This window comes from Lynx canadensis, chromosome F2 (assembly GCF_007474595.2).
Source record: "Lynx canadensis isolate LIC74 chromosome F2, mLynCan4.pri.v2, whole genome shotgun sequence".
In the NCBI taxonomy this organism is placed as follows: domain Eukaryota; kingdom Metazoa; phylum Chordata; class Mammalia; order Carnivora; family Felidae; genus Lynx; species Lynx canadensis.
In genome coordinates, this window is record NC_044320.2 from 60,030 (window position 1) to 77,343 (window position 17,314).

The 17,314-nt window shown below is 44.3% G+C and overlaps 1 protein-coding gene across 2 annotated transcripts; it reads left to right on the forward strand.

Annotated features, from left to right (window-relative positions):
* On the forward strand, positions 1-14,880 carry ZNF16 (zinc finger protein 16). Of its 2 annotated transcripts, none has more exons than XM_030303585.2 (3): positions 1-145; positions 3,316-3,520; positions 12,706-14,880. In XM_030303585.2, the coding sequence occupies exons 2-3, from the start codon at positions 3,325-3,327 to the stop codon at positions 14,550-14,552; spliced, it is 2,043 nt and encodes a 680-aa protein (XP_030159445.1). In that variant the 5' UTR covers positions 1-145; positions 3,316-3,324; the 3' UTR covers positions 14,553-14,880. The 2 variants fall into 2 exon arrangements, with proteins under 2 accessions (XP_030159445.1, XP_030159444.1); XM_030303584.1 differs by having other exon boundaries at positions 18-544.
* The last annotated feature ends 2,434 nt before the right edge of the window (positions 14,881-17,314 follow it).

Below are 17,314 nucleotides of genomic sequence, written 5' to 3' on the forward strand. Positions count from 1 at the left end.
GAGAGGGACTTCCGGGGTCCGTCTCGGGGCCCAGCCGCAGTACTTCTGCGGCGGTGCCGGGAGAGATTACCCGGAGTGGGGAGTTCGAGCCGGCGAAACCCCCACGTTTTGGACGGCGCTCCCGCGTGACTCCGATACCCCAGCGGTGGGTGCCGGCCACGGGTGGTCTAGGCGGGGCGTCGTGGGAAGAGGGGCAGGCGGGCGGCTCGGCCTGGGCGGGGTTGGGGCCTCGGAGGCCCCTCCCCAGAGCGGGCCTGAGGGGCGCCCTCCAGAGGGTGCCCAGGACGGCCGATCCTGACCCGCCCGGGAGCCAGCCTCAAAGCTGCGTGGCGAAGCTGCCTTAGGCGACGGGGCAGGTGTGCGGTGTCTGGCGCATGGGGGTTGGGGTTCAGGAGAGGCCTCTGGACTTGGGTGCGAACGTCAGAACTGTACTGAGCTGCATGAGAAGTGAGGTTGTCGCTTGTCGCCTGGAGGCCTAGGGTGATGGATTCACTCTTCAGGTGGCGAAGAAGCTCTGAGGAGAGAGGAATATATTCTCCTCCACGTGAGTGGGGCTGAGGGATGAGCCATGTCCATCCTGTGGATGCCTGCAGTGGGCTGCTGTCTGCTTGTCTTTCCCAGTTGTCTCTGCTCAGCACCCTGTTGGGCTCTTAGCTGAGAGAATCTGCTTCCAGGCTTGTTGGCAGAATCGAATCCTTTGGGGTTATTGCACTGAAGTGTCTGTTTCCTTGCTGACTGTGCTTAGCTCTTGAGGTCCCAATCTTTGCACAGAGACCTTGCATCTCAGAGCCAGCAAGGGCTTATGTAATTAGATTGGGTCCACCAAGCTAATTCTCTCTGCAAAGTCTCTTTTGCTGTGTAGTGTATCATATCCACAGGTTCCGGGGAGTGGGATGTGGACATGGGTGTTGAGGGACATTCTGTTTACCATAGATTGACCCCATAGATTGGGTTTATAGCCTCCTGGGCAAGTTCCCACATATACTGAGGTGAGAAAAACAAGGTGTAAAATGAGCATAGACTATTCTGGAAGGATACATTAACAACTGGGAAGGGGAACTCAGTGGCTGGCCAGGAAGTTCTTTTTTGCCTGTTCATATTTGAGCCATATGATTGTGCCTCCATTCAGTGACAGTGATGATAATTTCAAGAATTTTATTTTATTTTTTTAAGTTTATTATTTATTTGAAAGCAAGAGAGAGCGAACACATGCATAAGCAGGGGAGGGTAGAGAGAAGGAGAGACAGAATCCCAAACAGGCTCTGCACGATCAGAGGAGACGCCAGTGCGGGGTTCAAACTCAGGAACTGTGAGATCACGACCTGAGCCTAGATCAAAAGTAGGATGCTTAACCAACTGTGCTACCTAGGTGCGCCTTCAAGAATTTTAAAATAAAATGAACTGGGGCGCCTGGGTGGCTCAGTCAGTTAAGCGTCTAACTCTTGATTTCAGCTCAAGTCATGATCTCAGGGTTCATGAGTTCAAACCCCACATCAGGCTCCATGCTAACAGTGCGAAGCCTGCTTGGGATTCTCTCTCTCCCTCCCCCTCTCTCTCTGCCCCTCCTGCATGCAAACTCTCTTTCTCAAAATAAATGAACTTTAAAATAAAGTGAACTGAATGAATATTGCAAATGACTGAGTCTCCCCTTGGAAGAGGGAGAGTGAAGCTTCCCCCCATGGAAGCAGCATCTGCTCTGTTCTGCTGCTGCATAGACAGACACCTTAAGTCAGTGCTGTCCCTGCTTTGAATCTTGTCTGTGCCATTCCCCTGAGCACCAGTGTCAGGTTAGTTCTGTCTGTCCTAATACAGAAATGTGGCCGGTGCCTCACCACTCAGGCAGCCAAGGGCCCTGATAGTCTCTATCCCAATGACCCTGCCTCTGAGCTCTTTCCACATCTTTGCCCCATCTTCTCCTACCTCTCTAACCAGGCATTGCCTAAGCCCTTTTCCCTGGGCCTGGTTTAAATGCCTCCCTGCCCCAGGGTGCTGCTCCTTCCTTGCTTCCTCTGTTTCCTGCGGTCTCAGCCTGTCAAAAACCAATGATTTTGTTGGATCAACCCTTGGGGTTCTTACCTGCAACAAAAACCATCAGGAAACTTTCAAAACAAGGGCCTATAGATTAGCACACCTGGAGCCACACAGTGAGGTTGCAAGTAATGAGAGAGAGAGGTGCATGGGCCTAGGCTTCTGCTTTTATTGGAGTTGAGGGTGGACACCTAGGGTTTTGTAGGCTACTCTTTATTGGTGAATTTAAAACATAAGAGTGGGAATTTAAAGTTCAGGATGAGAAAAATGACGAGTGACCCAGATGACCAGTTATCAGAATCAACCAAGATTGCTAAAAGGAGGCTCAGTCAGGGGAGGCAGCCAGGCTTTTTATCTAGTCCAGTGGCTGGCAATGCATTTATTCTCCAATAACCATCTTTGAAATCGATGCCTCTTTGCAGTGGATGCCTCAGCAATCAAAGCTTAATTCAGGCATTTGCCTTATAAAACAAAACAACACGACTGGGAGGGCTGATACTTCCCACTACCCAGTAGGCAAGTAGTGTCCACAGTGGGCTTCTGCCAGCATTTCCTGATTTGTCTTCTCAGTCTCTGAAGGACAGAGGGGTCATTATAATCTATCAATGGTTCAGTGTGAATAAGGGGCCAAGGGGTATTGCCACAAACGTGTGGGCCACTGAGCAGAGCATGGTGCATTTGAAGAGACAGGGCAGTGGGAGCGGTGGGGGAAATCACTAACTCGGACCCATCATGTGTCATCGAGAATATTTTATCTTCTCAGAAGGAGCATTTAGAGCTGGAGATGAGCCCAAGCTTGGGAATCTTCACATAAGGGTCTTGATGCCTTCCTTAATCAAAGAAATTGGTATAGGTTCAAAAGTGAACCCTGGGGTAAGAACATGAAGAGGGAGATAAGGAGAAGCCTGGGAGGGAGCCACTGGTAGAGTGGGAAGACAGGGATACCCACTGTGGATGCTGCCAGGAGGACACAACTCAGATACCATGGTGGTCCGCCATGAATGGATCAGATGGTCCACCTTCAGGACATTGTGTCAGGAATTAGGGGTGGGCCCATGGTGGGCGCAGGTTTTGTGGGACTATTCTATCATGGCAGAATCCCTTCTAGGGGGACACTGTGCTCACCTTGCCCTGGGGTCAGCATCTTACCCCTTCCTGAAACCTAGCAGCAGGCCCTCCTCTGGTCTCAGTCTGTAGGAGTAGAAAAAGACACCCCTACCTGGTGGGAGAATGGATCCCTGGAGCTAGGCCCCCTGCACATTCACCTACACCCTTGTTGGTCTCCAGGTCCCAGCCATGCCCAGCCTCAGAGCGCGCTCTGAAGAGGCAGAAATGGAGCCCTCAGTTCCTAGACCATCCCCTTGGATCCCTGCAGCCCAGGCGTGTGTGAGTGATGCTCCTGCTGTGACCCACCCTGGATCAACACTCCGTGATCCCCACTGCTGTGACTACACCGAGCCAGGAACCACCCCTTCTCACCATCAGCGGCCAGGTACTGGGAGCAAGTCCCCCACTGGTGCCCTCATTCTAGAGGGACTTTATCCATGTCACCCTGTGCTTACCCCTAGAAGGCAACCATGTCATCATTAGAGATAGGGTGCCTCATGGACTTGAGGGCCAAGGCTAGAGATCAGAACGGAATTTGGCCTGGCCCCAGGCTGTCTTGGTGCCAGAGCAGGACACGTGTTTCCCCCACCTGACCTAGAGGGGTGTGGTATGATGGTCACCAGCTGAGGCCTGCCCAGCCCAACTTCCAGGCTAATGATGGTTGCCTGCATTCAGGCAGGTAGGTACTGCCTGATTCAGTTACTGCCCTACCCGATTCAGGTACTGCCCTAATTCAGGCTTTCGTCCTGCTCCCTTCTGGCTGTGTTCACACTGCTCAGCCACTCTCATCCACTTCAGAACACTGCTAGAGTCCTTTTCCAAAGAGCCCTCAACTAGCTTGCCTTTTTCATGGACCTCTCAGCAGTGATTAGGGTGGATAGTAGTGTTCACTTTCCTTACCGGGATCTGATGTTGGCTATTTTACAAAAGGCACTCTTAAATACAGGGACCTATGGTCATTCTCAGGACATCCGGGCAATGTACAGACTCTGTATGACCAGGGAAGGTTGGGATAATGGCAGTGTTGGTTGACAAACTTGACAACTAACTTCCTGGGTATAACTTAAACTGGCCCCTATACATGGAGGGGAAGGAGAAGCTGAATAACAAGGCAGGCCACCCCGATTGGTAGGTGGCAGCTTGATAAGCAAGAGAACTTACTTAAGAAGCTTGTCATGAGTGGCTGCAATACAAGTAAATCCCACCACCTGCCTGCCAAATCTTAAAAGTTGATATAGTGGCCTTAACTGGGTTTAGTCATATGTACTGTCCAGATGGTCTCAGCACCATATCACTGTCTCAAGGCTCTGTCCTTGGGGCAGCTTCTGGGAGCAGGGAAGGCAAGCAGTATGTACATCCAAGGACAAGTGAGAAGATGAGGGGCCTCCAATTGCCTGGATCCAGCTCGTAAGTCAACCAGTGGTCGCATCCTCTCAGTGACCTTCCCCAACAAGCAGAGGTGGTACAAGGCAGTCCTGGGTGTTTTGGAGCAGGAGAGTGTTAGGGGATGAGAGACATGATGAGGTCCCAGGAAGTAGAAGTAGCCCTGAGAGACAGGTCTGCTGACTGTCCCACACAGAGGCAGAATGTGAACCGAGTGGTTAAGGGTATGCTAGGCAGAGAATGGTGAGAGAGGCCAAGCCCTGCTCCATTAAAAAAGAACAGATTGATGGTAACTTATGTTTTAAATTTTTTTTAATGTTTTTATTTTTTTTTTGAGAAAGAGAGTATGAGCAGGGTAGGGGAAGAGAGAGAAGGATCAAGGAAAGAATCTGAAGCAGACTCCAGGCTCTGAGCTGTCAGCACAGAGCCCGATATGGAACTCCAGCTCACAAACCACAAGATCATGACCTGAGCCCAAGTCAGTCGCATAACTGACTGAGCCACCTAGGCGCATGTTTTAAAAGCCACTGTGGGGGGAGGGGAGCCTCAGTGGCTCAGTTGGTTAAGCATCTGACCCTTGATTTTGGCTTAGGGCATGATCTCATGGTTCATGGGATTGAGCCACATGTTGGGCTCTGTGCTGACAGCATGGAGTCCTGCTTGGGATTCTCTCTTCCTCTCTCTCTGCCCCTCCCCTGCTCACTCTCTCTAAATAAACAAACATTTAAAAAAATAAAAAGCTACTTGTGGAACTAAATGGTGGAGTAGGTGGTTCCAAATACCCAGTCCTCCACAAAAACAAGCAGAAACTGCCAGGACCAACTTCTTCAGGAATCTAGACAATAGGTTTACAGCAACCAAGTGAATGCCAAATCAAGAAAAAGGCAACTTAAAAATGATAGGAAAGCTCTGTGGTGTTTTTACTTGCTCATGTCCCCAAACATCCCCTGGCTCAGTAACAGTCTTAAAGTGAGCAGCTTATGTTCCCAGTGTGTGATCATGGTCCCTGATTCCAAAGGGAGCAAAAAAGACCTATTTAGAAATTATTTTGTTTGTCCTAAGCTATGTGGGGTAGGATAAAGTATTGATGCAAAGTGCTTGTCTCTGTTTTGCCTAACTCAGAACTTACTCAGGGCAGAAAAGTAGTGGATTCAAAAACATTCTAAGGGGAACTACCTTCCCCAACCACCTAGGATATCGCTTAACAGTACAGTCAACCACCTAAAGCCTAGGAGGAAAAGCTGGGGAAATGAGGACTTTCAAAAGCACCCCAGTATATCAGGGAATGTAGAAAGCCACATACATGCCCAGGACAGGAAATGTGCTCTGAAAAGACCTCTGAAGATCATAACTTCACCTCTGGATCATCTCTAAGTTCAGTAAAAGCAGAAAGCTAAGATAGTTATATATAGTATTCAAATAGTACCCCAGCATAAAAAATGGGAGAGTGGTATTACTTTTCTTTTACTGTTAGCATTCAAGGAAATCTCTGTCAAAAGACTAGCTGAACACAAGCTAAAGAAACAGAGGCCTCACCTTTTGTAGCAACGTGGATGGAACTGGAGAGTGTTATGCTAAGTGAAATAAGCCATACAGAGAAAGACAGATACCATATGGTTTCACTCTTATGTGGATCCTGAGAAACTTAACAGGAACCCATGGGGGAGGGGAAGGAAAAAAAAAAAAAAAAAAGACGTTAGAGTGGGAGAGAGCCAAAGCATAAGAGACTGTTAAAAACTGAGAACAAACTGAGGGTTGATGGGGGGTGGGAGGGAGGGGAGGGTGGGTGATGGGTATTGAGGAGGGCACCTTTTGGGATGAGCACTGGGTGTTGTATGGAAACCAATTTGTCAATAAATTTCATATATATTAAAAAAAATAAAAAAAATAAAAAATAAATAAAAAAAAAAAAGAAAGAAACAGAGGCCTCAGTGACCTCACATGACAGACTTGTTTTAGTTTGCAAAACTTGTTTGAAAAGTCACTAGATGAACAGATGATTGTAGCCTCAACAATCAGGAACAGCAAACCCTGGAGGAGGGAGAGACTGATTTACAGAGTTATCACAATAAATATTCAAATGTCCAGCTTTTAACAAAAAATTACAAAGAATACAAAGAAAAAGGAAAATAAGGCTCGCCCTTCAAAGGAAAAAAAATTAAGTGGCAGAAAGTGTCCCTAAAAAAGCACAGATACTTGACAGACTGTAAACCAACTATCTTTAATGTGCTCATGTAACTAAGAGAAACCAGAAAAACAATGTGCAAATAAAATACCTAGAGGTTTTAGATTTATATAATTATACAATATATAGTTACATAATTCTAAAAAGAAACAACAGAAATTCTAGAGTTGAAAGGTACAATAACAAATGGATTCACCAGAGGGTTTCAACAGCAGATTTGAGCAGACAAACCTGAAGAATCAGCAAACTTGATGGTGGAACCGTTGAAAGTATTCAGTCTGAGGAGCAGGAAGACTAAAGGTTGAAAAAAAGTGAACATGGCCTAATAGACCTATGGAATACCATCAGTCAAACCAACATACATATTATGGAAAAAAGAGAGAAAGGGGCAGAAAGAATATATGAAGAATTAATGGCCAAAATGTCTCAAATTTGATAAAAGATATGACTATATACATTCAAAAAGTTCAACAAACTCCCAACTAGGATAAATTTGAAGAGATTCACACAAAGACTCATAATCATATTGTCAAAAGACAGAATCTTGAAAACAACAAAAAAAGTGACCCGTCCCTTATAAGAGATCCTGAATAAGAGTAGTAGCCAGTTTCTTATCAGAGCCCGTGGAGGTTGGAAGGCAGTGGGATGACCTATTTAAAGTGCTGAGAGACAGAAAAAAACTGTCAACCAAGAATTCCATATCTGGCAAATTTACCCTTTAAAAAATGATATTCTCAGATATTTCCAGATAAAAGCTAAGGGTGTTTATTACCAGTGGACCTGCCCTATAAGAAATGCTAGGGGCGCCTGGGTGGCGCAGTCGGTAAAGCGTCCGACTTCAGCCAGGTCACAATCTCGCGGTCCGTGAGTTCGAGCCCCGCGTCAGGCTCTGGGCTGATGGCTCGGAGCCTGGAGCCTGTTTCCGATTCTGTGTCTCCCTCTCACTCTGCCCCTCCCCCGTTCATGCTCTGTCTCTCTCTGTCCCAAAAATAATAAAAAACGTTGAAAAAAAAAAATCAAAAAAAAAGAAATGCTAAAGGTCCTACAGGTTAAGATGAAAGGACACTGGGTAGGGACTAAAAGCTATATAAATAAATAAAAATCTCTGGTAAAGGTAACTATATAGGTAATTATAAAAACTATTATTGTATTTTTAGTTTATAACTCTACTTTTATTTCCTAAATGATTTAAAAGACAAATTTGTAAAAATAATTATAAATCTGTGTTATTAAACACAACGTATAAAGATACATTTCTGACAACATGAAAGTAGGGAACAGAGGTGTATAAGAGCAGAGTTTTTGTATGCTGTTGTGGCTAAGTTGATATCAGTTCATACTTGATGGTTATATTCGGGGGATATTATGTACAGCATGGTGACTATAATTAACTATATTCTATATTTGAAAATTGCTAAGAGAGTAGACCTTAAAAGTTCTTACCACAATAAAAGGGGTTGCCTGGCTGGCTCAGTCAGTAGAGCATCTGACTCTTCAATTCAGGGTCATGAGTTCAAGCCCCATATTGGGTATAGAGATCACTTAAAAAAAAAAAAAAGATAACTGTGTAAAGTGACGGATGTGTTAACTAACCTTATGATGGTAATCATTTTACAGTGTACATGTATCAGTGTACAAATAATCACATTGTGATTAAACTTATATGATGATGTATGTCAGTTATGTTTCAGTAAAGCTGGAGGAATAAAAACTAAAACAGCTGGGAAGGGGGGACCATGCTACATTGCTTCAGGATATTAGGATGTTAATTGTCCCCATTGTACAATCCCCATTGTACCACTAAGAAAATATCTTTAAAATATACATAAAAGGAAGAAAGAAGAAAATTAAGATGGTACACTACAAAAAATAACACAAAAGAAGACAATAATAGAGGAAACAAGGGACAAAAAAAAGGTGAGATACCAAAAATAAATAGCAAAATGAAGTACCTCCTTCCTTATCAGTAATTATTTTAATTGTAAATGGTTTAAGCTCTCCAAAGGCTGATATTAACACAGTGGATGAAAAAGCATGATCCAACTATAATGTCTACAAGAGGCTTACTTTAGATCCAAAGGCACAAATAAGTTTAAGGTGAAAGGTGAAAAAAGATATTACATGCAAATAAATAGTAACCAAAAGAGAGCTATGCTATAATACCACACAAAATAAACTAAGTTAAAAACTGTAAGAGAAAAGAAGGAACTTATGTTTGGATAAAAGAAATCAATTCATCAGGAAGATATGTTATAAACTTCTACATGCAAAAAGAGAACTCCCAAATATATGAAGCAAATATACATTTGAAGGGAGAAATGGATAGTTCTACATTAATAGTTGGAGACTTTAGTACCTCATTTCCAAAAATGGATAGAACATCTAGACAGAAGATCAATAATGAAATAGGGTACTTGAACAACACAATAAATCAATCAGACCTAACAGACATATATGTACACACCACCCAAAAGTGCACATACTCTTCTCAAGTGTATATGGACATTCTCCAACATAGACCATATATGTTAGGGCCAAAAATAAATTTTAATAAGTTGAAAACAGTTGAAGTCATGTAAAGTATTATTTCCAGTCAATAACAGCAGGAAAATTGAAAAATTCACAAATATGTAGAAATAAAACAACATACTCTTAACCAGGGGGTCAAAGAAGAAATCAAAGGAAATTGGAATATGTCTGCAGACAAAACAAACAAAAAGTTACAGTATGCAAGGAAGGTAGTGCCAAAGGGGAAATTTACAGCAGTAACCTAATTTGATATCTTAAGGAACTACCAAAAAAAAAAAAAAAAAAAAAAAAAAAAGGAGGAAACTAAACCCAAAGGTAACAGAAGGAAGGAAATAATAAACATTAGAGCACAGATGAATGAAATAGAAAGTAGAAAACAGTAGAGATTCAACAAAATCAAAAGTTGGGTTTTTTAAAAAGATTAAAATTGACAAACCTCTGACACAAAAATTTAAAAATTCAGAAATGTACATTATTACCAGTCTTACAAAACAGGAGTATAAAAGAAGACTGTTAACAGTTCTACACCAACAAATTATATAGCCTCAATGAAAAAAATTCCTAAAAACAGAAACAAAAAAAAATTACCCGAGTGACTCAAGAATACATCCCATGACCAAGTGGGATGTAACCCAGGAATGAATACAAAGGTAGTTTAACATGGGGCACCTGGGTGGCTCAGTCATTTAAGTGTCCAACTCTTGATTTTGGCTCGGGTCAAGATCTCACGGTTCGTGGGATTGAGCCCTGTGCTAGGCTCCATGCTGACAGCACAGAGCCAGCTTGTGATTCTCACCCTCTCCCTCTCTGCTCCTCCCCCACTCTCTCTTTCTCTCAAAAATAAATGAACTTTAAAAAAATGTTTAAAGGTAGTTTAACATAACAAAACCAATGTCACTTACCACATTAATAGAATGAATAGAACTAATAGAATGTAATCATCTCGATGCAGAAAAAGTATTTGACAAAATAAACACTCTGTGATTAAAAAAAAAAAAAAAGCAGAAAACTCAATACAGGGGAACCTCCTCAACATGTAAAAAGGCATTCGTGAAGTACCCACAGCTAGCATCATTTAAAGCATCAAAAGAAAAAAAAATACCTACAAATAAATTTAACCAAGGAAGTGAGAGACTTGTGTATTGAGAATTACAAAGCCTTGACAAAAATTAACAGATACGTAAATAATTAGAAAGACATCAAGTCCATGAATTGGACTTAACAGTGTTAAAATGTCCATGCTATCCAGAACAATCTACAAATTCAATACAAATCCTAGCAAAATTCCAATGGCCTTTTTTTTTTGCAGTAATTGAATAGTCCTCAAATTCAGGTAGAATTACAAAAGGCCCTAAACAGTCAAAACAAGCTTGAAAAGGGAGAACAAAGTGAGAGAACTCATACTTACTAGTTTCTAAAATTACTACAAAGCTGCAGTAATCAAAACATTTTGGTCAATGGAATAGAATTGAGAGCCTAGAAATAAACCCAGACATCTATGACAAATTGATTTTCAACATGGACGCCAAGACCATTCAGGGAGAAAAGATAACTCTTCAACAAAAGATGCTGGGACAAGTGGATATCCACATGCAAAAGAATAAACTGGGACCCCTACTTCATACTGTATACAAAAATTAACTTAAAATGGCCCACCAACCTAAATATAAGTAATAAAGTCATAAAACTCTTACAAGAAAACAGGTAAATTTTTACGACCTTGGGTTTGGCAATAGATTCTTAAATATGACACCAAAGCATGAGCAGTAAGAGAAAAAGATGGGTAAGTTGGACTGTATCATAACTTAGAACTTTTGGGTATCAGAGGACATTATTGGGAGGCCTGGGTGGCTTAATCAATTGAACATCTGACTCTTACTTTCAGATCGGGCCATGATCCCAGAGTCATGAGATCAACATGGAGCCTGCTTAAGATTCTCTCTCTCCCTCTTCCCATCTCCCCCACTCATGCATTCTCTCTCTCTCTCTCTCTCTCTCTCTCTCTCTCTCTCTAAAATAAAATTAAAAACAAAACAAAACAGGACATTATCAAGAAAGTAAAAAGATATCCTACAGAATGGGTGAAAATTCTGTGCCAAGTGTATTTCTGATAAGGGTCTAGTACCCAGAATATATAAAGAACTACAACTCGGAGTGCCTGGGTGGCTCAGTCAGTTAAGCATCTGAGTCTTGATTTTGGCTCAGGTCATGATCTCATGGTTTGTGAGATTGAGCCACATGTTAGGCTCAGTGCTGATGGCATGGAGCCTGCTTGGGATTCATTCTCTCTCTCTCTGTCTCTCTTTCTCTCTCTCTCTGTCTCTCTGTCTCTGTCTCTCTCTCAAAATGAATAAACATTTTGAAAATAATAAAGTCCTAAAATGTATTTAAAAAAAAAAAAAAGAACTCTTACAACTCAACAATAAAAGACAACCCAATTTTAAAATGGGCAAAGAACTTGAATAAACACTTCCCAAAAGAAAACACGCAAATGGCCAAAAAAATATGAAAAGATGCTTAAATGTATTCAGTCGTTTAAGAAATACAAATCAAAACCACAACAAGATTACCACTTCATATCTACTAGAGAAGTAGGCTCCAAGCTGTCAGCACAAAGCCCGAACCATGAGATCATTACCTGGGCTGAAGTCAAGAGTTGAATGCTTAACAGACTGAGCCACCCAGGCAGAGCCTTTCTAGTGTGATGAGGAACGTTGTGCACATTTCTGCCTTCAGAAAGATGGACACAGCAGCTTAAAACATTGTACCAGGGCACAGAATTGTCCAGCTAACGCCGGTTAGAATTGCAGCTTTTAGGGGGTAAGCGTTGCTTTGGCAGGACAGGGCTCAGTCTCTGAAGGCCTCTTTGTTAACGTGACAGAATCTGATATTTTAGGCAAGTCCCTACTGCAGTTCTTAACCTACTATGCAATCAGAACCACCCTTGCTTCTCTGTATGGAACAGGTCCCTCTGCACCTACCAGCAGAGAGCCTGCCTCTCTGTACTGGTGACTTCTGAGGCAAAGCCTGAATGCCATTAGTTGGTGCTAAGAAAACAAATACTGGCCCAAGAAACATTGTGGGAAAGAAAAAAACGGTAGAGTGTTTAACAATATAGCATAAGGCATGTAATGGTGGGAATGGTGAGTGCCTGCATTTGAGGCGCTCCAGGGTAGAGCTCACAAGACTTGTTGATGACCTGCTGTGAGACAGGAAAGGGACAGTTGAGGGGCAGGATTTTGGCCTGAGCCAGTAGGGGGACTACAGGTGATTTCCTGAGATATGGGTCAGGGGAATGAGGGTCAGTCTTGTAGGTTGAATGCCCTGCAGCCTGGTCCCCTCAAAGCCATCCCAGCCCCCTCTGTGGCCCCCTTGAGAAATCTAGGACTACCACCCCTAATGGGTCCCACGTTCCCAGATGTGTCATCTGTATTTTCCTGTTTCCTTCCAAGTGACTGTGTTTGTTATTTCAGATTGGGACACCAGGACTGAGGACAAGGAGTTTCTTCAGAAGAGAGAAGTTTCTGAGGATTTGGAATCACAGGCAGAAGTATCAGAAAACTATACCAGTGATTTTTCCCAGGCTTCTGAGTTTGGAGAACTCTGTGAGGATGTCCTGGAGGGAGATTGGGCAGCCCCTGACAATGAGAAACGGGTGCAGTCCCACTACCAGGAGCGGGGCTTCACACCAGTGGCAGTGCTCCTTAGCAGCACCTTAGAGAAAGAGCTAGGCTGTAATGACTTTGTGAGAAGCTTCAGTCTGAGCCCAAACCCAATGGCATCTCAGGGAATTCCTACAGAAGAGAGAACACATATGTATGACATGTGTGGCCACAGCTTCCAACACAGTGTGGAGTTAACTAGCCATGAAGGGCTTCACGTAGCCGAAAGCCCACTCATATGTAATGATTGTGGGAAAACCTTCAGAGGAAACCCTGATCTTATCCAGCATCAGATAATCCATGCTGGACAGAAGTCCTTCATATGCAATGAATGTGGAAAATCCTTCAGTCAGAATTCATTTCTTAAAAGTCATCAGAGGTCTCATGTGAGTGTAAAACCCTACCAGTGCAGCGAGTGCAGGAAAACCTTCAGTGTGCATTCTAACCTCATTAGGCATCAGATTAACCACAGTGGTGAGAAGCCTTATGTATGCAATGAATGTGGAAAAGCCTTCAGCCAGAACTCAAGCCTTAAAAAGCACCAGAAGTCTCACATGAGTGAGAAACCCTATGAATGCAGTGAATGTGGGAAGGCATTTAGGCGGAGCTCAAACCTCATCCAGCATCAAAGAATTCATTCTGGAGAGAAGCCGTATGTGTGCAACGAATGTGGGAAGGCCTTTAGGCGGAGCTCAAATCTCATTAAACACCATAGGATTCATACAGGTGAGAAGCCTTTCCAGTGTAATGAGTGTGGGAAAGCATTCAGCCAGAGCTCACACCTGAGGAAGCATCAGAGAGTTCACACTGGAGAGAGACCTTATGAGTGTAATGAGTGTGGCAAACCATTCAGCCGGGTTTCCAACCTCATTAAGCATCACAGGGTTCACACTGGAGAGAAACCCTATAAGTGCAGTGACTGCGGGAAGGCCTTCAGTCAGAGTTCAAGCCTCATTCAGCATCGAAGAATTCACACTGGAGAAAAACCTCATGTGTGTAATGTGTGTGGAAAAGCCTTTAGTTACAGCTCAGTGCTCAGAAAGCACCAAATAATCCACACAGGAGAGAAGCCGTATGAATGTAGCATCTGTGGGAAGGCCTTCAGCCACAGTTCGGCTCTCATTCAGCATCAGGGTGTGCACACGGGTGACAAACCCTATGAGTGTCGGGAATGTGGAAAAACATTTGGTCGGAGCTCCAACCTTATCCTTCACCAGCGCGTTCACACTGGGGAGAAACCCTATGAATGTACCGAATGTGGAAAAACCTTCAGCCAGAGTTCAACTCTCATTCAGCATCAGAGAATCCATAATGGATTGAAACCTCATGAATGTAACCAGTGTGGTAAAGCCTTCAACCGAAGCTCAAACCTTATTCACCACCAGAAAGTTCACACTGGCGAGAAGCCATACACATGTGTCGAATGTGGTAAGGGCTTCAGCCAGAGTTCACACCTTATTCAACATCAGATAATCCACACTGGCGAAAGGCCATATAAGTGCAGTGAGTGTGGGAAAGCCTTCAGTCAGCGTTCGGTTCTCATCCAGCACCAGAGGATCCACACCGGCGTGAAGCCTTACGACTGCTCTGCTTGTGGGAAAGCCTTCAGCCAGCGGTCCAAGTTGGTCAAACACCAGCTGATCCATGCTAGGGAGTGAAACAGAGCTCCATTCCCGACTCCTCTGGCCATGTCCCAGCCTCACCCACTTCCCAGACTTGAAGCCAGGCTCACTTGCTGCCCTGTAAACCCATATCCCACTGTCCAAAAAACCTCAACCCTCCTTCCCCTGTCATCATTCCAGCCTCCTGTGACCTCTTGTTTCTTGTTTGTTTTGTTTATACATTTTGTTATCAGACTGCCACATTTATTAGGAGGAAAAGGATGATAGAAGGTGCATATTCATGAATAGAGTTTATTATTATAATCAAACAGAACCAAAAAAGTAAATTGACATTTGGTTCAAAATAACAACAGTAATTCTTTTATTTGGTAATTATTCATAGTGAGTTCTTTTCTATAGTTATAATGATACTCTGTTTACATATATCAGGTCGAGCTTTTCAGTTTGAATTATAGTCATCCTTCCCAGAAGTGGTGTGTAGTCATCACCACCAGTTCCTCACCCTTTCTTGACCCTCCCATACAGTCACTGGATGCAGGACCCCTTCGCCCCCCTTGCCCTTGTGCCTGAGTCTGAGGTCATGCTTTCTGCTTACAGTTCCACTCAGGGTTGCTGCACAAGTACACATGCAGGTGTTTCCCAACTTCCCAGCTCTGTGCCTTATGGTCCTGGCTGTTGGCCCCACAGAGGCCTGCCCTCTCCATGCCCCTCCTGTTCTCCCCACAAGTTCCCAGGTTGTTTTCTCCCAGGCCCATTCATCACCAGACATTTATGGAGGACCTGTGAGTGCCCCCAGTAGGTGGGGACCGGCCTCCTCAGTTTCCCAGAGCTGTGCCCTTCTCCGTGAGCAGGGGGAGTTGGCCCAGAAGCAACACATCTGCCACGAGAGAGGCCCCTGGGTGCCAGCTACCAGGTCTCAATTTAGGAGTATCCTAGGATGGGTGGACGGAGAAGCACTTCCCTCATGGTTCAGGAGGAAAGGCATTAATGGGCAGATGTAGTCAGGTTTGCAGTTGAGGTAGGAAGATAAGGGCTTGGCTTCTCTGCTTTCAAGGATGTAGAGGCAGAGTCATCAGTTGCAAATGAGGAGGGAGAGGTTTGAAGAGAGAAGTATGTGAAAGTTGGATCAAGGGTGCACAGGTTGGTTCCATGGGCTTGGGCTACAGTGGGCTGCCTACCCTTCTCTCAGAGGCCATCAGGGTAGCCCATCACTACTCACTCCCCTCCACTTCAGCCCTGTTTTCCCAAGGCAATACGCTAGATAACAAACTGTCACACTTGCAGTTTGGTGACAGCCTTGCTCTGTTATCCTCACTCATCTTTCCACTCCATGGAGACCTCCATCTGTTAACCCTCATTCTGTCTCACCGTCAGGCAATCCTTTCTGGCTTCACATTCCCCATTGTCCAGCCTGGATTCCACAACCCCACCCCCACCCCCCAGTGAATACTTGTGAGATACTTACTACATGCCATTCATAGGGACACAGCAAGAAACAAGTCTGTCCTTGAGGTCAGTGGGTAGAGAAAAATGGCCTAATGGTCATGGTTGTCATTAGTTGAAAGGAAAGCAGGAAACAAGGTGTGGGTGTTTTGGCAGATTCTGTTTTAAATGGGGGCTGTCAGAGCAGGCCTTGCCACAATGCCCTTTGAGTGAAAACTTGAAGCAAATGAGAAAATGACCAGTGAAAATGGGGGAGTGGGGTTGACAGCAAGAATAGGTGGTTTTGTTGGGAAGCCAGATCTGGGGTATTAGGAATGTGCAGATTATGACTGGCTGAGGTGGGACTCACAAGCCACCCACACGGGTTGGCAGGTAGCTCTCTCGTTATCCAAGCTCCTGCTTTGGGAAAGTGAAAACCCAGAGTCTTTTTTGATTGAAGGCACAGTTTCAATACACTTACACAAAGGGAGTAAAGTCACAAGATTTGCTACACACACATCCCAGAAGCAAGGGAGCACAATGATGGAGGGCAGTCCATCATCCCAGGTCATGAGCAAGCAAGAAATAAGAGAACAGGGTAGCAGGCACCTATTACTTAGGAAGTGGTTAGGGTGGTGAGCACTGAATTCACGTTCTTATCTAAATGCCCAGACTCTGATAATAGGGTTATCATACAGTAAAATGCCTAGGCAATAACTGGGAAAAACAACTTTTGTTTTTCCATTCACACAGTACAAAAGCCCTGAGCAGAACAGGTCTAGAGTGTTCAAGAATCATTGAACAGGTCTAGAGTGTTCAAGAATCATTGGAGTTCAGTATGGCTAGGAGTTGAGTGAGCAGAGGGAGAAGCAGATGGGATGGGTAGTAATGGGCCATATCACAAAAGTCCTCATGGCCATGACAAGGACTTTGGCTTTTACTCTGGGTGAAAGGAGATGTTGGAGGATTTGGATGACTTACATTTTAACAGGGCCACTGCTGTGTGGAGAAGAGGTTCTAGGGGCAAGCATGTCCTCTGTATCACTCCCTCATCAACTCCTTTTGCTCCTTCCCCTGGCCTCCACATTGTTGGGAGACCCCTGGGGCTGAGGCATGGCTGTGGGAGTCTGGAGACAGGAAGGAGGAGTGAGTGTCAAGCTCTACTGGACCCTTGTCCATACCCAGTGTCTGGGCAGAATTGACCACATTTAGGGGCCTGCTATCCGCAGCCTGAGAGTTTTGATTTTGGAATGTCACATTTCCAAAGAGAAAGTCTGGGAAACAAATGTGGTCAGCCACAGTTTCTTTCTTTTGACTTTGATGATGTCCTTGGAAATGTTTCTTGGGAAACGGGCTGAGAGAGAAGCCTGAGTGCC